This window comes from Chanodichthys erythropterus, chromosome 7 (assembly GCF_024489055.1).
Source record: "Chanodichthys erythropterus isolate Z2021 chromosome 7, ASM2448905v1, whole genome shotgun sequence".
Lineage (NCBI taxonomy): Eukaryota > Metazoa > Chordata > Actinopteri > Cypriniformes > Xenocyprididae > Chanodichthys > Chanodichthys erythropterus.
In genome coordinates this window covers 21487493-21508310 of record NC_090227.1, presented here as the reverse complement: position 1 = coordinate 21508310, position 20818 = coordinate 21487493, and the positions used below count along the sequence as shown (strand labels likewise).

General features: G+C 41.1%; 1 protein-coding gene across 1 annotated transcript; it reads right to left on the bottom strand.

Annotated features, from left to right (window-relative positions):
* Positions 1-13460: 13460 nt before the first annotated feature.
* LOC137022696 (extracellular calcium-sensing receptor-like) lies at positions 13461-19391 on the bottom strand. The gene is made up of 6 exons (XM_067389137.1): positions 19171-19391; positions 18640-18931; positions 17683-18510; positions 16159-16386; positions 15869-15992; positions 13461-14374 (listed from the first exon to the last, which is right to left on the bottom strand). Exons 1-6 carry the CDS (start codon positions 19389-19391, stop codon positions 13461-13463), a joined length of 2607 nt encoding a protein of 868 aa, XP_067245238.1.
* Between the last annotated feature and the right edge of the window lie 1427 nt (positions 19392-20818).

Here is a 20818-nt window from a genome sequence, read left to right as displayed (position 1 = left end):
GCAATGCATGCTTTAAAACACAATTGCAACAATTTTAAATAATTAAAATGTAAAGGGTCAGGAGTCCAACTAAAACAAGTGCTTACCTCCATAACGGTGACATTTATAAATTTGATAAAACATCAACACCTCATAAAGAAGATTTGTATGAAAGAAACAAAGTCAGAGTGGTTTGTAATAAGTGAAGATGCAGAGATCTACAGAGATCTGTTAGTGTTTAATGTTGTTTCTGTTATCTGAGTTTTGTGTGTCACCATTGTGCTGGAGAGTAGATCCTGAGCTTCAGTCAGTGATGATCCAGAGACACTGATGCTCTGCTGCATGTCGCTTTATTTAAAGACAGTAACTGTGTAGTTACTGATGCAGTGATACAGCAGTTATATTAGCTCATGCATGTGCTGTTGTTTTTTGTAAAACATTTAAGAAAAATTAGTTTTTGTTTGAGCAGATACTCTTATTAATCAACGTTTTTGACGAGGGCAGCAGGGATGTTGCCTAAAAATAATAAAAAATAAAATATGGTTTCCTAAATGTTCTGTGAATGTCCGCCAAATAACGTCCCCCAAACCTTAAAAGAGCTCCACATCGTGACCGTTTCAGAACGTTCTGGGAACATTATTAGACAACGTCCTTAACACCAGTGGGGATGTTTTGAGAATGTTCTGGGAACGTAACATTTCTAGCGGGGCAGGGTGTTGTGAACGTTCAGAAAATAACGTTTTCATAACATTTCCAAAATGATAGAATGGAATGTTCCTTTATCGTTCACATAAACCAAGAAAAAACTTTCTTAAAAACAGTTCATTTGAACGTTCCAAAAATATTACAAAATAACGTTTTTATAACATTTCCAAAATAATAGAATGGAATGTTCATCTAACGTTAACATAAACCAAGAAAAAACATTCTTGATACATTAAAAAAACTGGACGTTTTGAACGTTTAGAAAACATTCCGAAATAACGTTTTCATAACATTTCCAAAATGATAGAATGGAATGTTCCTCTAACGTTAACATAAACCAAGAAAAAAACATTCTTGATACATTAAAAAAACTGGACGTTTTGAACGTTTAGAAAACATTCCAAAATAACGTTTTCATAACTTAAAGAGAATGTTAACAAAACGTTCTGACAACTCCTTTTTGTTAGCTGGGATATGTCGTGACCCCTCCACGTGAGTGGTCCCATATGTGTATTGTCCACGGTCAACTCCCCATGGTGAGCCCGTGTCTTTCCCTTAGCAGAGCCACCTCTGCTGTCACCTGTCAGATGAGTCTCGACCTATCTCTAGGCTGGAGCCATCCCAGGGACTCCATATGCATACTGCCCATGGCCAGTCCATATGTGTATTCCACGTAAATTCCTCCCCTGCAGGGTAGGTTGTGGCCTCCGCAGCGTCCCTTTCAGGTTCACTTCCCCAGTGTTGTCTAAGTCATAGGGAACAGCAGTAGACCAATGAATTGGGAATGTCTGAAAGGGAACGACTGACCGACTGAAAGGGAACGTCTTGTTTACGTATATAACCCTCATTCCCTGAAGGAGGGAACGGAGACGTATGTACCGTCGCTGCAGTTCCTGTGCCCTCGCTGCAGTGCAGACTTACAGTTGTCTCCTTAGCGAAAAACAGAGTGCGATTGCATCTGCTTCCCTATTTATACCACCTGTCGGGGGTGGTGCGCATTATGCAAATATTGCACGCCAATTCCATTGGCTTGTTTAAGTTCACTCGAAGCTGATAGGGCTCTCTGGCAATATCCCAATTTGTCGGTCACTACTGACATACGTCTCCGTTCCCTCCTTCAGGGAACAAGGATTACATACGTAACCGAGATTGCGAGTAAATGGGTGAAAATGTATGTCTTAGCATTAATTATTAAGAGAATATTACAGTTTTTCATAACTGCTATTTTATTTACATTTACAATCCAAACATGTTTAACCCTTTGAATGGTACGGTCCCACATATGGGATTTTTATTTCTGTGCCCCTGGGCATACGGTCCCACATATGGGATTTAGAAATTTCAGCAACGTCACATAACTGCCAGATTCAAACTGTGCTTTCACGCTTTGGCTGTAAGACGGATGCGCGCAGCTCTTGTCATATATCACAGCAATGCAATGTTTTCAGCCACATGTTTCTTTTAAGGTTTCATACATTTAAATATGCATAAGCACCATTAAAACAATACATTTAGAGTTTATAAAATACACACTGATGTCAGACATCAAGATAAAGATCATTTATAAAGGTTTTAAAATGACGAAACACAATCACTCATTTGAAAAGCAGATAAATTCAGTAGTCAAATCCTGTTTTTTTCAGCTTCGTCTTTTAGCTAAAGTAAAACCTGTTTTATCTTTTAAAAATTTTTGAAAGAATAATTAATGTATTTTTAACATCAAGGCTAGACTATTGCAATTCACTGTATTATGGGATTAGCCAAACAGCATTATCCCGGTTACAGATTGTACAAAATGTGGCAACAAGACTTTTGACAATATTAAAAAACAGGACCATATTATTCCAGTGCTACGGTCTTTGCACTGGTTGCCTGTACGATACCGTATTGATTTTAAAATTCTTCTTTTAGTATTTAAATCTTTAAATGGTTTGGCCCCTCCTTACCTTTCGGATTTACTGACAGAACATTGTCCAGTTGTGTCTCTCCGGTCGTCTAATCAGAGAATGTTACGTATTCCGAAATCAAAGCTAAAAAGTAGGGGTGACTGTGCCTTTTCAGTAGATGGATGAAATGCATTGTATTGTGTGTTTTGTTTTTATGGTTTTCTTATTTATCATATCATATAGCAAGTTTGCGAATATTTTAAATAAAAAAGGAAAAACAAAATGATTTCTGGAAAAACAAAATGATTAGTGATTCATCTGTCATACAGTGTTAGGGGCCGTTCACACAGAACGCGTCTTTGCGTCTAAAAACGGCGCTCAGGAGTGGTTTTAAAAAAAGCGCAGCATAGAACGCGAGGGTCTCGAGACGCGCTTTTGAGACGTGAGGCAATAACGACAATAACGGAAATAATAGAAATAGGCAAACAGCACAATTGACAGATACAAGTTTTGACATGGAAAAAAAGAAAATAAGATAATAATGAGCGCCCCCTCCGCCATGTTGCCGTCATATAAAACAGTTGTCATGCCAACTTGCTACTGTAAACAGAAGCTCGCAACGCTTGCCCCGCCTCCGAGTTCTTCTGATTGGTCCACTGTTTTGGAACTGACGTTGATGAGCGGCGCTGCGTGTAAAAGTTGAAATTCTTTTAACTTGACACAGCGTCTTAAAAACGCGGCGCTCATGTGTGAGGCGCTGCAAAAGACGCGAGACGCGAGCGTAACGGTCATGCACGTCTGTTAAGCTCGTGTTTACATAGAAAAACAATGGGAAAGTAGCGCATTGGAATAGAAAAACGCGTTCTGTGTGAACGGCCCCTTATTGTGGCTGCGTTCAGCACTCGTGACACACAAGACATGTCGCCATGGAAACAATAAGGGCAAATGTTCTAAAATAACGGTCGCCTTAAAAAAACTAAATCTGGGGGGTCAGTTAGAATATTTTAAACTCACACTTGAAAGGGTTAAGGACAAATATGGTAAACATTAGCTGACCTTTGACATTCATCCAAAGAAATGGCCTCTTGTCTCCCTCCCTGCGTATCACCGTTGTTGTTTTTTTGTTTTGTTTTTGCTAATCCAGTCTCCTTCCATGTTGCATTTCTATGGCAACACTATCAACAATTAATATGCAGCATCCAGGTTGTACAGCGTTCGGTCACCATGATTTTGTCAACTAAGACATGTTACTGATTCAGCATATTTTGTTGATCATGGAACAACATTCCTGTCTGAAAATTTTGTTCATTAGTTAAACATTAGCAAATGTATTAAGTGAACTAATCATGAGCAATACATTTGTTACTGCATTTACTGATCTTCATTTAATGTTAGTTCTGTCATGACAACTCTGAGTGTTTTGCATGGTAATGGGTATGACAATGTAGATGTGTTTGGTCTTGGCGGAATAGATCTGATATGCTGCTGCTGCTTTATTGCCTATTAGACTATGTGTGCCTGGGCTACCACTCCGAATGGCTTAGCTCTAGTGAACAATATGGTTATGTGTGCTTGGGTTACCACGCCGAATGGCTTAGCTCTAGTGAACAGTATGAAATACAAAATATAAAATACATATCACTGCTGCTGTATGCTTGTGTTTCATTCCTACATCAGTGCAGACTGTAAACACCCTTCTAAGACAAATAAGCATAGTCGTTATGTTTCATAGATTAAAAGAAAAGGTTTATGACATGAATGCCCAGCCCGATTCCAGAAATTTCCCAGAATTTAGTGAGGGTGCTTTAATACAGATGTTGTACAGGCAACGTCTCCACCATAAGAATAGTAATACTGTGAAACATTTAGATTTACAAGTCATTATATGAATGAGATTTCAATAAAAACTCAAAATATTTGAATCAATATTTCTATCTTGTCTGAGTTGCATGCAAATGCATTACTATTATATCTTTGTCCCATGCAATGGTTATGTGATTCGATGCAATTTGACAGTGAATCCCATAACATCACTTCCACAGCGTGCGACCCACTGTTGGTCCTTACAGCATAAACAAATGAAAACGTATGGCCGCGAGAGTGTGCCAACGTTCACTCATCTCAGTAGCAAACTCTGAAGTTCTGCTACGTCAATGAGCTGTCCACATTGCAAAGTATCTCCTATTTACACTCCTGTTGTTAACAAATACCTCAGCGTTTTAAGCAGAGAGAGTGATTTCTGACAGACATGCAGCCATAGCTCAGATCAAAAATGCATGTCCATAAATCAGCCACACTGCCTGCCGCTGCAACACCCCGCATATAGAAAACGTATTCGGTTACTAACGTAACCTCGGTGCCCTGAGATACGGAACGAGTACTGCGTATGGGGAAAGGTCTCCTTTTTCCCCATTACTGAAGCCTTTTTCAATAACGCAGTGTAACTGCATCGTCATTGGTTCACTCATAGACAAGTTGTTGAACCAATGACAGCGCGGCATAGCTGCGCTTCCTATGGCGACAAAGCCCGTGAATATTCCCGCCGAAATTGGCGAAATTGGCGGCGAGGACCAGCCGGCCACCTCACAGATGTCTTTAATCGAAACTCCACTAGACCAGGCCCAAGAGGAAGCCATTCCTCTAGTGGAGTGGGCTCTAACTCCTATGGGGTTGAACACGCAAGATGTTGCTTTGAGACCGAAGACCCTTTGGTGCAGCCACCAAAGCAGATAAAGAGCTGATCGGATTGCTGGAAAGTCTGTGATCGCTCAACGTAGGTCCTTAGTGCCCTGACAGGGCAGAACACTTCCAGCTCTCGCTTGTCCGACGAGGGAGGAAGCACTGAGAGGGAAATGACCTATGCTCTGAATGGAGTTGAGAGCACCTTAGGGACGTAGCCATGCCTAGGTTTCAAAACGACCTTGGAGTCGTTGGGCCCGAACTCAAGGCATGCAGGGCTCATGGAGAGGTCCCAGGTGGGAACGGTGAGAGGACGAGGTGGATTCAATCGCCTAGAACCTCTCAAAAAACGCACCACAAGGTTGTTTCGTCCCACTGACTGGCCAGCAATAGGAGGGTGAAACACTACGATGGCTGCTACGTAAACTTTGAGCGTTGAAGGGGTGCGACCCAGTTCTAAACGCTCCTGGAGGAAAGACAGTATCGGAGATACGTCACACTCCACTGGGTCTATGTTGCGTGCAGAACACCAGCCAACAAAGACTGACCATTTTTGGGTGTAGAGTTGTCTCGTGGACAGAGCTCTCGCCTGAGAGATGGTATTCAGCACATCCCCGGGGAGGTTAGCAGGCTCCCATTGAGGGACCAGAGGTGCAGAGCCCAGAGTTCTGGCTGGGGATGCCAAATCGTCCTGTTTGCCTGAGAGAGGAGGGTCCCGTCTCAGGGGGATCAGCCACGGAGCTTTCGTTGAAAGCCTGAACAGCTCTGAGGACCAAACTTGGCTCCACCAGAGCGGGGCCACCAGGAGGACTCTGTGCATGTCTTCCCTGATTCATTTGATGATCTGCGAGATCAGAGCGATCGGGGGAAAAGCGTAAAGGAGGGTGCTGGGCCAGACGTGAGCCAGCGCATCGTCCTCTTTCGAGAAATAATTTGGGCAGTGTGTTGTCTTCTGAGGCGAAGAGGTCTACCTCTGCCTTCCCGAAGAACTCCCAGATCGTGAGAACCGTCTGGGGGTGGAGCATCCACTCGTCTGAGGGGACACTGCTCCAAGATAGCATATCTGCTCCCAAGTTTGTTCTCCTGGGTATGTGAGTCACTCTGAGCGACTGAAACTTCGGTAATGCTCATTCCAGAAGACGCTTCACCAGAGCGCATAAGTGGCTGGACAAAAGACCGCCCTGGTGATTTATGTATGACACCACTGTCATGCTGTCCGACTGGACTTAAGATGTGGCATCCTGTCAGGTGTGCATAAAATGCGTGAAGGGCTCGAATCACTGCCAACATCTCGAGGCAGTTGATGTACAGATGGCTTTCTTCGTGAGACCACGAGCTGAAGGCCGGTCTGCCCTTGCAAAGAGCACCCCGTGCCGCCAGGTGTGAGGATGGAGCCCGAACTTCAACCAGTATTGTAGAGGCCGCATCCGAAGAAGGCCGAGCTGCAGAACCAGGAAGGTGGAAGCCATCAGCCCTAGCATCCTCTGGAAATACTTCAGAGGGAGATAGGCTCTGTTCCTGACCGATGCCACGAGCTGCTGAATGGCCAGAGTGCGCTCTGGCGATACTACAGCCGTTATACGGGCTGAGTCGAAGACTGCACCCAGGAACATTATACGTTGGATGGGGAGCAGTGAGCTCTTGGCAAGTTGACCCCGAGACCCAGGCACTCCATGTGGCGGAGTAGCACAGATCTGTGATGCTCCAGCTCGGCTCGTGACTGGGCTAGGATGAGCCAGTCGTCGAGATAATTGAGAACCCGGATTCCCAACTGTCCGGGTTATCCCCAGAACCCACTTGATACTCCGGCGATGGCCTGCCAGGCCTGCGTGACAAGGGGTTAAATGGTGCCGGGTGGCGGGCTGCTGGGAGGGGGCCAGCACACCGGCTAGTTTTTAGAAATGCTCATGCATCCTCATGAACGTGGCTTGCGGGGTGAAACCGGCAAACGACACTCTGAGAAACTCAGCAAACAGATATATGCTTCTTGGAAAAAATATACATCATGAGTCCCACCTGAGTCAGGGGAGAGCATCAAGGTATATTCAGCCGAATGGTGTCGGAAGTGAGACCGCTCTTCCTCAATGAACATGGCTTGCAGGGCAGAGCCAGCAAGTCACATGAACAGAGGTCCAGCATAATGAGCATGTTAGTTCCACCAAGCATGAGTGAGCGAGTGAGTTTCAGTGAGCGCATACATCCTCATGAACGTGGCTTGCAGGGGCAGGGCCGGCAAACGACACGCAGAAAGACTGTAGCATATTTATTCCATTGACTGAATATATAAATAACATAGGTCTCACCTGAGATGGGTGAGAGTATATATTTCTCAAAGAACGCGGTTTGCAGGGCAGAACCGGCAAGCAACGTGCTGAGAAATTCAGCAAACTCGGCAGGAATACATTGTATCAACTGAAATATATATATAACATATGTCTCACCCAAGACAGGGGGAGAGCGACATGTTATATTTCTCAATGAATGCAGCTTGCGGGGCGGAACCGGCAAGCAACGCATAGAGAAACTCAGCGCAAACAGCAGAATCAGCTCCATTAATACAGTATAAAAACATGTTTTTCGCCCGAGTCGGGGGAGAACATCACGTCATATTTCTCAATCGATGCGGTTTGCGGGGCGGAACCGGAGAGCGACGCGCATTGAGATAAGGAAAAATACACTGACACAAATAGAAAATGTATTATGAGTTTCGCCTAAGTCAGGGGAGAGCATTATGTCAAATTCAGCTGAGATTCAGATAACTTATGCAAAAATCTGCTATATAAACTGAATGTATATAACATGGGTGTCACCCAAGAGGGGAAAGAGCGACATGTTATATTTCTCAATAAACGTGGCTCGCGGGCAGAACCGGCAAGCAACACGTAGAGAAGACTCAGTGCAAACAGCAGAAATATGCTCTATTATAGTAAGCATATAACATGTTTCTCACCAAAGCTAGGAAAGAAAGTCATGTCATAATTCTGAACTAACGCGGCTCGCGGGGAGGGACCGGCAAAAGACGCGCATTGAGATAAGGAGAAATACACTCAGATAGAAAATGTATCGTGAATCTTGCCTGAGTCAGGGGAGAGCATCAGATCAAATTCAGCTGAGAGTGAGAGCTCGCTTTTGTGCTCCCGAGTGACGCACGCATCCTCAACGAACGCGGTTTGCGGGGGAGGAACCGGCAAATGACGCATTCGCAGAAACGCCGTTTGAAGCAAACGCCAGCGAGAAAGTAGAAAAATAAGCTCTGTACTCACCTGACAGAAGACGGCAGGGGATGAGCTGAATGCTCTCAGATGCTGAAGGCGGCACAAGGGCGGCGCAGTGAACAGCTGCATGTGCCACAGCTGTGGCGCGGCATTGAGGCAATGCTGCCACCGGGAAAACGCTGATTGTAGCTCTTTTAGAGTGGCGTGAGCTGCTGGGAAAGCTCTTTTAGAAAGCGGCGTTAAGCCGCGGGAAATGCTCTTTAAACGGCGCCGGATGGTGACAGGAGATGTGCTGAGAGGCAGCCGGAAGCGGGAAATGGGTGGCTCGAGAGCGGTGCTTGAGGCGGCAGTCTGCGAGAACTTCTCCCAGGCGAGCTTCTTCCAGGCGGCAAAGGCTTCAGCCGGAGATCAGCAAAGAGCATTATAAAGTCGTCGCTGAAGGAGAGAGAACTGAAATCCTATGGCGAAACGCCTGCTTATATAGCTACCCCGCCCATTTCGGCGGGAATATTCGCGGGCTTTGTTGCCATAGGCCGCGCAGCTATGCCATACCGTCATTGGTACAACAACTTGTCTATGAGTGAACCAATGATGATGCAGTTACACTGCATTACTGAAAAAGGCTTCAGTAACGGGGAAAAAGGAGACCTTTCCCCATATGCAGTACGAGTGAAGTATCGAAAGGGAACACCGAATGTTATCCAGAGCGCAAATACTATACAGATTATAACACAAAATACATATTAAAGCATCAACTGAAGCACTCTTGCTTCATTTAAGAATACATGGAACTGCCTTGGCACACTCTGAGTTGAAATGATAAATATCATTCTACGTGAAATCTATTAATTAGATGACGGTAACATACAGACATTGCAAAATTGCTGTTCGTCCTGTAGTTAATAGTATATGCCTGTAATAAACCTCGTTGAAAGCCCAAACACGTCTGTCAAAGAAATTCTCATACAACGGCTATTTGTTTTAATCACAGGGAATTCACTTTATTTCACATATACAAAAATATAATTCAAGACACAGGCACGGGTCGTTACGCGACATGGAACAACCCACAATTCACCACACTTAATCTACACACAGTGAATTTCACGCTCAATTCATTAAATATTTGACACTCAAACAGCACGCTTACACAGCACATCGTGAACACACAGAAGGCGTGTTTCTCCATTCTTTTAACCCCCAACTTCCCTCCCTTACCCGTTGCCCCTCATACAACAAACAATTCATGAATACATAAATTAATGAATAAGTTAAAAACACTTCCCTCTCCCAAGGCCGAGGAGACCCATCCATAGGAGGTAAAGCAGAGCACGGGCAACTTGTGTCGTCTTGCCGGAGAGCGTTCCTTCATATTAAGGAGGCGGCGTTTAAGTCACAAGTTCATTCATAAAACAATCAGTCCGTTTTCCGCAGCAGTCTCGTCCTTGTGCTGCGTTCACAAGAGCCAGGCAAGAATCCCTCTCATCAGTCGTATCTGAGTTGGGCAACACGTGGCGCCAGCAACCAGTGTGTCGAGGCAGGTGACACTAAAGCCGAGTTCAGACTGCACGATTTTAGCCCCGATTTTGGCTCGGCGTCAGGTTTTGAGAAATCGCCGACAAATGCCCGAAATCACAGGCAAATCAGTGCTCGTTCACGTGAGTGAAATTTACGCAGTGTGAATGAGCAAAGACGCGATCTGAGAGAATCGCCAACGAGTAGGAAACACCCGTGAGATATTTGGCATGCTAAATATCTGGACCTGTCGGCGATTCAAAATCCTGCAGTGTGAAAAGTGTTTTGACTGAAAACTACATCGGCGATGACCAACAGCACAATGAGAGAGCAAGATACAGAGCAGCGGGGAATTCAGGGAGGAGTTATAGACCACAATATCAGCAAGCATGGCTTTGTTTCAGATAAACGTTACAATTCTATCAAACAGAAACAAAGCACAAACATTTGCTTGACCATCCGCAACAGCAGCACATTGAAAAGTTATTTATTTACCTCCAACTCTTGTTGCAGAACACACAATCCATAGTCTCCCCAACCATTTCCTCCTATATTCTTCTTTTCTTTTTCTTGTTTTCACTGCAAATCAGCGCACAGGCAATTCGTATTGCTAGCTTCTTGCGGGCTACCGTTTTTAATAATAATAATAATAACTCCGGTCTTGCACGCGTGATATTGCGTTGTTTCCTTGTCACATCTCCCGTGTGTTTGGTTGTGAAACGTAGTTTGCGTGCCAGACAGAGTTGTCGGCGATTCTTCCTATATTGTAAAATCATGCAGTGTGAAACCTTCTATCGCCGATCCATCGTGCAGTATGAACACAGCAGCGACTGAATGCTGGCCAAGATAGTCATGCAGTGTGAAAAGAACAGTGACCCGACTACTTTGAAAATCGTGCAGTCTGAACTCGGCTTAAGTCAATTCCCCCCTCTACCTCCACTCTCTAATATTAAAGACAGCTAACTGACTACCTATCTCCATCTCCGGAGGGCCTATTGCCCCCGAGAGACAACCAAAGTTGTCTAAGCCACTGCTCCTTCTCCACCACGCAACTTTTAAAGTGTCCCTTTGTGCGCTTCTCCACAGGTGTATCCCATCAAAACAGTCACGTGATTGTCCAAGGACGACATAATACATGCCCAATATAAATCCGAAAACAGCTGCTTATGTACTTAGTATGTAAAAAGATGAGAACATTGTTTGCATTTTAATCATGATAATATCATGATATGACTCATCTCACTCAAATTAGCAAAAGGTAATTTTAGGCCTGTACACGGTAGGCTACGAACCGCAACGCCTGCTGCGTTTTATTGTTGTTGATATTCGCTACATTGCTATCTGAATTTGTTATCCATGCTGCTTCTGCTGCTGTACAATATTCTTGCTGTAGCTTCGTTAGAATGTGAATACAAAAGTGAAACCTGTTTACATTTAAAGTTCAGCAAGCTTGTCTCTGTATTCTTATACAACACTGAATATGCGCTAGCTGCTAAAATGCTTAGTAATTCTCTCTAAGCATTAAACAGACTGTTGACCTGACACAGAATTGATAGAGCGACTATGCAAAAATGCAGAGTGATATAGTATAAAAACCCATTGTGGTGACCAGGGCGGGCGAGAGCCGTGAGGGAACAGCCTGAGGCCGGTGGCGCGAGAGTTAATGAGCTCCACCTGGAAGGCGCACTGGCCTTGAGTCTCTCACGGAGGAGCACAGGGAGCATAAAAGGAGGAGCAACGACAGTGAAGGACGAGAGAGGACCAGGCCTGGATATTATTTATGTTTTATTATGTTTGTGTGGCCGGCAGACGTCCGCGAGGATCTGCCGGCATTACTTTCGTTTTGTTCTTTGTTTATTTTGGAATTCAAGTTTTGTTAAACGTCTCTGGTTGTCGCCTCCTTCTTCCCGTACATACGAACTACGTTACAACCATGTACTTATCTTAGATGATCTCTGAAACACGCTGCACTGCTAAGCAAATGCTAACTCATTTAAAGGACAGTAACACAGTTAAAGGACCTATTAGCCTGCCCATTAGAGTTTAATACCAGAACTTTGTATTTGGCCCAGAAGCTATCCAGCATGTCAGAACAAATTGCATAAGTTTTGAAGAAGGGTAAATGTAAATGTTGACTCTTTGCACATATTAAATATTTTTCCAAAAAAAGCTTTTAAAACTGATGAAATTCTTGTCGTTGTTTTTCCAGTATACAATACAAACATGTTTAAAAGGAATCTGCAAATTCTGAATGAAAATGATGAAAATACAGTTGTTCATTGTTTGTTCATGTTATTTCACAGTGCATTAAGTAATGTAACAAGATTTTATGTATTAGTATATAGTACATTGAAATTAACATTAACAAAGATTAATAAATGCTGTATAAGTGCAGTTCATTATTAGTTCATGTTAACTAATGTAGTTAACTAATGTTAACTAATGAACCTTATTGTAAAGTGTTACCTTTTAGTCCTAACCCTATCCCTACGACTAAATTTAACCCTACCCATTATTTATCCCTAAAATCAGAGGTAAATGATAGGTGATTAACACTGATGTAGAACCATCAAACCTGGTTGACAAAAAATGTAAACTTGTTCCTCAAATCTGATTGGTTGATTGGAATGTTGTTCCAGGTTCAACAAAGATGTTGATTCAGGAACATGTTCTACTTGATGAAATCAGTTCACTCATGTGACAAGCCAAGAGTGATAATGAAGTGGCTTGGAGATCATTACATGTACAATTTTGGACTTGTGGCCAGGCAACTCCCCGAATCTTAATCCCAGAGAGAACTTGTAGTCAATCTTCAAAAGGCAAGTGGACAGGCAGAAGTTCACAAACTGTAAGCTTTAAGCATTACAGTAATCAGGTATGAATGGATTGCCATCAGTCAGGATTTGGCCCAGAAGCTATCCAGCATGTCAGAACAAATTGCATAAGTTTTGAAGAAGGGTAAATGTAAATGTTGACTCTTTGCACATATTAAATATTTTTCCAAAAAAAGCTTTTAAAACTGATGAAATGCTTATCGTTGTTTTTCCAGTATACAATACAAACATGTTTAAAAGGAATCTGCAAATTCTGAAGCAGGAAACTTTTTGAACACAAAATTTATGTCACTGTCAATACTTTTGATCACAGCTCTATATAAAAGTCAAAGTGCAATTAAAACAATTCTGTATTCCCTTGGAAAACATGCATGCCAGACTGAAATCTCCATACTGAACTTTTACAAAACAGCAGGCATTACAAAAATGTTACTTTTGTTTGAGTTGAAACCCCAAATGACCCCTCCCATCCCCATCCCTGGCTGCTGGCTGAAATAGGAATAATCAAGATTGAAGAGTTGGGGTGGAGGAGGGATGCTGGAAAAACTGTCATAGAACAGACTGGTAAGTCGGCTCTATATGTCTCCTCTTGCATTGATTGAGTAGATTATCTGAACGTGCTTCTACCAGACTTTGTTAATAAATCATCATTTCTTTTGTGTATCTCTTCCCATGATGGCTTTTTTAGTGTTTCTTTCTGGATGTAAAAGGATGATGTAGCACTTTGGGGCAAATATGGCCACCAGTAATCCAAAACTAGAAGCTAAAATGGCAAATATCTCCACAGCTACTGCATATTTCCCTGGAGAGCTCAAATATGCTGGAACAAAAGCAATCCACACAGCACAGAAGATCAACATGCTGAAAGTGATGAACTTTGCTTCATTAAAATTATCTGGAAGATTTCTTGCCAGGAAGGCTAACATGAAGCTTACTGCTGCCAACAGGCCAATGTATCCCAGCAGCATAGAAAAACCAGCCACTGAGCCAATATCACATTCATATACTATTTTAGAGCGGATATACTGGTTGTTTTTATGGGGTGTTGGAGAGGCAGTTGATAGCCAGACTGCACATATCACAACCTGGATGGCTGTTAGGACCAAAACTGTGCATCTTTGTTGAGTTGCTCCAAACCATTTTAACGCACTTTTGCCCTCTGGTCGAGATGACTTAAACACAGCTATTACCACCATAGTCTTGACCAGGATGCTGGAGATGCATAGGACAAAGCTTATGCCAAACACAGCATGTCTTAACTGACATGTCCACCGCTGCGGCTGACCAATGAACAGCAGCACACACAGAAAACACAGTTTGAGTGACAACAGCAGAAGGAAGCTGAGCTCTGAATTGTTGGCTCGTACTATGGGAGTGTTACGGTGATGAGAGAAGATGACCATCACAAGAGCACAGAAGCAGGTGCCAAGCAGAGAAGCAGTGGTCAGAGAGATGCCCAGAGGATCCTCATAGGACAGAAACTCTACTTCTTTGGGGACACATTGATCCCTATCTGGATTGGACCAGAACTCATCTGGACACACTGTGCACTCATTTACATCTGTGATTTAAGAGAAAGAAAGATGGTGAGGATTTTAAGCGTAAAGTACTTTGAAATTAAAATTATATTAAAAATAAAATATTAAAATTCACCAACAATCAGGGATGGGCAGTATTTATGTTACATGTATTTCAAATACGTATTTAAAATACAAAATAGTATTTTGTCATTTGTATTTGATAGGGTTGATGAAAATGGCTTTGTATTTTGTATCAAAATACTTTAGTGTTTTGTATTTTTGTAGTTTTAAAATACTGTAAAATACTTTGTAAGAAGTTTAAATACTGACATCATAAAAGCCTCTGATTGGTTCCCACTCAGTAGTTTGCCCAGACTTGTTTGAGTTCAGAACAGATGTTAAGTTTTGGTGTTCCTTTTAGTAGCCTACGCTAAATTGTTTACATAATGTTCTTGAAAACTATTATACTGAGCAGCAGCACCCTATACTTCTGATTAACAATCAATTGACTAATTAGTTAGAAACTAGTTGCTATGAATACAGAAGCCATCAGCTGTCTTCTTATGAATGACTTGTCTGTCATTGAGTCAGTGTTGCTGATGCAAAGTAGGCCCTTTGTTACCAAACATCAAGTAACTAAATTAGGATACAATTATAAGTCATTCGCAAACATTGTTAAACATTAAACTGTTGGTTACTTTAAAACTAACCTTCATTTAGATCACAGGGATATGTGAATATTTGATCTGTTAAATCCACGATATGTACAATTCGCTGCTAGAGGTGGCTTATCCTTGATTTTGTGGAATAATGGGATGTGTTGTCTTCATGTCTACAGCTGGTGGAAAAGAATCGGGATGGGACTTGGGCAGAAATCATGTTCATGGGTGAGATTATTAATGTTACTGTAGTATGAAGCAGCTCATGGCCGAGTACTGTACGAGCAGAATCAAGGCCGCTGGAGAGATTGCTAATGAGAGACGAGCGTGACATGTCTCGAGAGCAACAGAACTTTTATTATTGATAGGCGACACATGGACACGGCCTGTGTCCTGATTAAAATTGCATATTTCTCTGGATTTTACCATTCGTGGAAACATTTGGGATAATGTAAGTACACAAGTCAACAAAATATATAACGTTGTTCTAGTGGTTTTTGGATATTTTAATCCAAAAATCCTGCTGTACTATTGTGCCTTTAACTGGTTGCATATGTTAGATTTATTACTGATTGACTTGGGCAGAGAAAAGCTGTTTCTATCAAACATTGTTTACTTAATCAGCTGAGTCAGCATAATGGTGGAGGGATAGATCAAATAGGCCAATTGATGGAAGGTTTGCAAAGAAATTTCATGCTCCCTTATAAAAGTATTTTTTAGTATTTTTAAAATACAAAAATACAGTAGTTTATTTTGATACATGGTGTGGCTGCTGTATTTTGTAGTTTATTTTGATACATTTAAAATTAAGTTATTTTATTTTAAAATACTTTTAAATTTTTTTTTGCCCAACCTTGCCAACAATAATCATCTCACCTGTTGTATTAGAAATCAATCCATCTCTGCATGGGAGGCAGTCAAAACAGCAAACAGGAAGGCCCTTCCTCGAGGCTCGTCTTGTGCCTGGGGGGCAGCTCTCACTGCACACTGACCTTGGGATCTGAAAGAGACATCATGTTGTTAGTCATGTGTTTGTCTGTCATCTCTTTTACCTAATGACAAGCTTGGCCTTTCCATTACTTCTTTCTTATTTATCTTTTCAAAAATTTGTCTATTTTTAGGTTATATCTGCAAAAGGGATGACATTAACATGCAATGTTAGTTACTTGTTTTGGCTCAAAGTTCCAGTATAATGCATCGTCATCCAGTGTGAGCACCATCCCTGTTGCTGCCTCTTCATTTACTACACCAACAGCTTGGACCCTTATTGACCCATCAGAGCTCGGCTGCCAGTTCATTACATCATAGATAGGCAGAGCATTTCCATTCTCATCAAATGACACATGATCCCCAAAGCCAGTGGTGAAGTTCACTTTCTGTAGGTAGTGAACCAACTGTACAGTTTGTAGACAGGACAGGTGTTATATGTTTATGTAAAATTTTGATTAATGTACCGCACATATTTAACTTTTCCAAATCAGTTCTTGTACACTGTGTTCCAAATTATTATGACATATGAGCAGAATTTCAGTACAATAAACATATTAGATAAAATAAACAGTTTCAAAGATTTTAGTTTTTCAAAGAAAGTGTTTGTTTATTTGTTTTATTTCTCCATATCTTTTTAGAAAACTGGTATCAATCTCAGACAGGTTTGTTCAATTGTTTTCCAGGTCTACTAAGGTAAATGTAATATAGGGAGAAAGAAAGATCTTTCTGAAGATGAATTAATTGGTGCAATGTTATGCAGAAGACATGAAAACAACTAATTGTGTGAAAACTGAATGGAGATTTTCGAACTATCATAAGATTTGTGAGTTATTTACAGCACAAGAGAATAATAATAATAATAATAATAATAATAATAATAATTGTATTTAAAATATAAAAAAGCCACTGTTGAGCAGCAAACAGGTATTTGAAGCTGCTTGTGTCTCTGGGGTCTCAAGAACCTCTCCATGCAGGCCAGCAGTTGTGCGTAAAGTTGCATTTCTGCCACCTCTAACCAAACCTCACAAAGAGAAACATTTACCATTTACAGTGGGTTTGGAACTACATAAAGACTCATTTTTAAATAGTTTTATTTACTGTGACATCAGCAAGGAGCAAGCAGATGATGATTTGGGCTGAAATATTGGGAAGTGAGATGAAAGGTCCCTTTAGGGTCTCTGATGGTGTCAAAATAACCTTTGTCAGATATGTGGAGTTTAAAACTGACCATTTTCTGCTATGGTATAAAAGAAAGATAGTGCCTTCTGAAATAAAATGATTTTCATTTAGGACAATGCACTATCCCATGCTGCAAAAAACACCACAGCAATAAAACTGTTTGAAAATGTATTTATACACCCACTGTAAACATTTCACTTTGTGAGCTTTTTTTAGGGGTGGCTGAAATGCAACTTTACGCTTAACTGCCAGCCTGCATGGAGAGGTTTTTGAGACTGTTTGTCGCTCAACACTGGCTTTTTTATTTTTAGTTTTTGTATAGCTGCCCTTTTAATACAATTAACTTGTTTGACAGAAACTTTCCTTAATAAGCCTATAACTGAACAAGTTCTGCTGTGCTCTAAATCATTCAGATTTCAGTATTTACTGTACTGAAATACCACTGATACATCACTTGCATAATAATTTGGAACACAGTGTATATGCCTGGAGAGAATCTGCACTATTCCTGTGGGTCTTACCTGCCAGGGTTTCAGGTTTGTTATGTCAGCACAGCTGTTACCACTGAATGGTCCTCTCCCCTCTTCACACTGCATCAGGTCATGAAGCGCATGTGCCAGGGCATAAACTGCCTTATACACATTATAAGAGGCCCTCAGCTCCGAAACATCAGTGTATGGTGTGTCTGTTGTGCTCAGATTCTCCTGTCCTGTACACACCTTTTTGACTTGCTCTCCATCTGTCTCTTTACTCCCAGTTTCAAAACTGCACCTAAACATTTTCTCCCAAAAGATCCTTAACATGTTATTTTTTGGATCATTGCTGGAATGGAGATGTAGCAGAAATTCCAGAAGCCCTTGGATCTCTCCGCGCCTTATGGCGATCCCCAGTGTGCCTCTTAGAAAGGGAAATAAACGTGGAGCGTGATTTACAAGAGAGGTGGCCCAAGCTTCACTGGCAATCCACTGTCTGCCTGTCATGTTCTGCAACACCACCTCATCCAACAAAGGTATCAAAAAGGATGGAGTGGAAAAAGCAACCACCACTCTAGCTGTAGAGGCCTGAATCACTCCTGTTATACGCTGAATATCTCTGTGGTTGTTATCATGGGGAAGGATTTCAGAAAAAGCAACACAGCCTCCAAACAGCTGCATTTCCTGATGGAAGGACTGAGCAGCATAGATGCCATAGTCATCATCACTGTAGATAAGACCAACCCAGGTCCATCCAAAATATTTTAAAATCTGAACCATAGCCCGCACCTGGAAAGCATCACTGGGAATAGTTCTGAAGAAAGAGGGGTATTTTTTCCTGTCACTCAAACAGGAGCAGGTTGCATAGTGACTAACCTTATTAGAGAGAAAGACAGAAGAAGAAAAGACAGAAAACCCAACAAAAAATGATCAGTACTTATGAAACCTTTTTTTTTTTCATACAAAACCAGATAAGAAACCCTTTTTTCTTTCATCCAATCTTACTATAGGTACTCGAAACAGCCCCAGAATACTAGAAATAGCAATAGAAGCAGTTGAACTTGAATCCCCCACAATGCCAATCACTGGTGGTGGGCCAGTGCAGTTTTGGTTTGAGAAGAACTCTTCTGTACCACTGGTCAGGGATATGGCAGCCCGGAATGCCATCCCTAGCATCATGCAGTTGTCATAAACATGATAACCAAGAGTGATGTTAGGAAGCATGTTTGGATTCTTATTGATCTCATCTATTGCAAAAGCCATGGTCTGTGCCTGCTGGAAGCTCTCCATATCAAATCTATGAAAAAGCAAGAGAATGTTGATAGTATTTGTACTGCCAGTTACCTTCCAGAATAGTTTAAATAAGGAATTAATTACAGTAATTAAGCAGTAAAACATAACTTGAACAAATTCACAATGGCAATTAACATTGAATTCAAGATGTTTTGCAAAAATATTTTTGAGGTATATTTTCAGTTTTTTAAAAAACTTTTTATTTCAGCCTCGTATTGGTGTCCATATCCACTCTAGACTCACTGCTCACAGTATGGTGGTTCTGGCTCAGTTCTGAAGCTCAGCTCCGGGAACACTGTGAGGAAATTAACATCAAACAGGCCTCCAAATATAAAATCTCCATTCTTGTACATTCCATTTAACCTGAAGTGTCCTTGGAGCTGACACATGTCTGATCTGAGTATCGAAGCTGCCAAAATAAAGCTAAAAGACAGATACAGGCAGATGTTCAGAGTGAACCACATCTCTATTTCTGAGCTATTCAACCACTCAGCTCACTAATTTATGATAAAGGTTGTGTGGCTGTTGCTTTAAATGAGCAGGAGATGCTAAGTGGGCGTCCCTGGAAATCAGGATGTTACCCTCCTATCACTGTTTTTCTAATCTATGTAAAGTAATGACAACTTTTGGATGTTTTTTTATTTTTATTATTTTTAATTTTTTTATTTTTTTTATGATAGAACCAGTTCTTCAGTTCGGGGGCAAGAAAACAGTACTGATGGAAAAATTGATATTTTATGCATTCACAGTGATTTGTTGCTCAGGGAGATGGTAAATGATTATTGAGAGATGCTGAGGTGACAAAAATTTGGAATATAATATCAATTATATTATATCTATTTGTCCATGTTTTCTTGACTGTGTTTTTCATCAGAATGTCCTCTAGATGTCAGTCTTGCTTTTGAAAAAAACAACAACAACAACAACAACAACAAAAAAAACCCTGCCTTAGAATCATACAGTGACAAGTAGTAATACTAAGGTATAAAGAATTTATCAAACTGGATGATTGACATATGCTTATTTTAAGGTATCTGCTGTGTATTAACTAGTAAAGAACAAGTTTTTTATTCATGTAATGTCTGTTAACTTTAAAATAATTTGAAATATTATTAAACATGTCTGAAATATAATTCTGATTGATCCATAATCCTTTTTAGAAGGAGGCCTCACTGAGCCATTGGATTTGATCAGAAATATCTTAATTTGTGTTCTGAAGATGAACGAAGGTCTTACGGCTGTAGAGCGACATGAGGGAGTAATAAATGACATAATTTTCATTTCTTGAGTGAACTAAACCTTTAAAATGTGAAGTAACCTTGTGTGCAGAAGTATGTGAACATTTGGGTTTCAGACTTCCCAAAGGTTTCAGAAAAGGAAATGTTAACTGAAATTATATAGAAACTATTTAAAAAACAATTCTTTATCATGTCGTGGCTGGTTAAGGACAAATAATGATTAACATGGAAAATGTATCTTTTATCACGCATCTGTTTAAGATATGGTGCTAAAGCCCCCAACAAAGCTGGACTGGAAGCTAGATTTAATTGCCTTGTTTAATTTCAAGGGCCTGTTGTCAGTCTTTTCAATTAACCTACAACATTAATACAACATTGATTAAAACTTTAAATAATGATTAATTTACACAAATCTATGAGTTTAAATACATGACTAAATACCAGTTGCAGAGGCTAAGAATTTGTCAAGAGTTATTAGTAATTAGCTCGCAACCTAATTAGCTACATTTTCAATTGTGTCATTTCCGACCCCTTTTGCTACCTAACATAGGCTACACTTTAAAAATAATTTTTAATTATAACTAGGTTGTAGCTACATACCACTTTGTTCTGATGACCTGTATGACCAGTGGGACTCAGTAAGCTTCAGGCAC

Coding starts and splice junctions, on each gene's coding strand:
- LOC137022696 (XM_067389137.1), bottom strand. CDS start 19,391: ATGTGGTTCACTCTGAACATCTGCCTGTATCTGTCTTTTAGCTTTATT. Junction 18,932..19,170: donor GAACCACCATACTGTGAGCA/GTGAGTCTAGAG, acceptor GCTTTTTCATAG/ATTTGATATGGAGAGCTTCC. Junction 16,387..17,682: donor CAAACCTGAAACCCTGGCAG/GTAAGACCCACA, acceptor CAAACTGTACAG/TTGGTTCACTACCTACAGAA.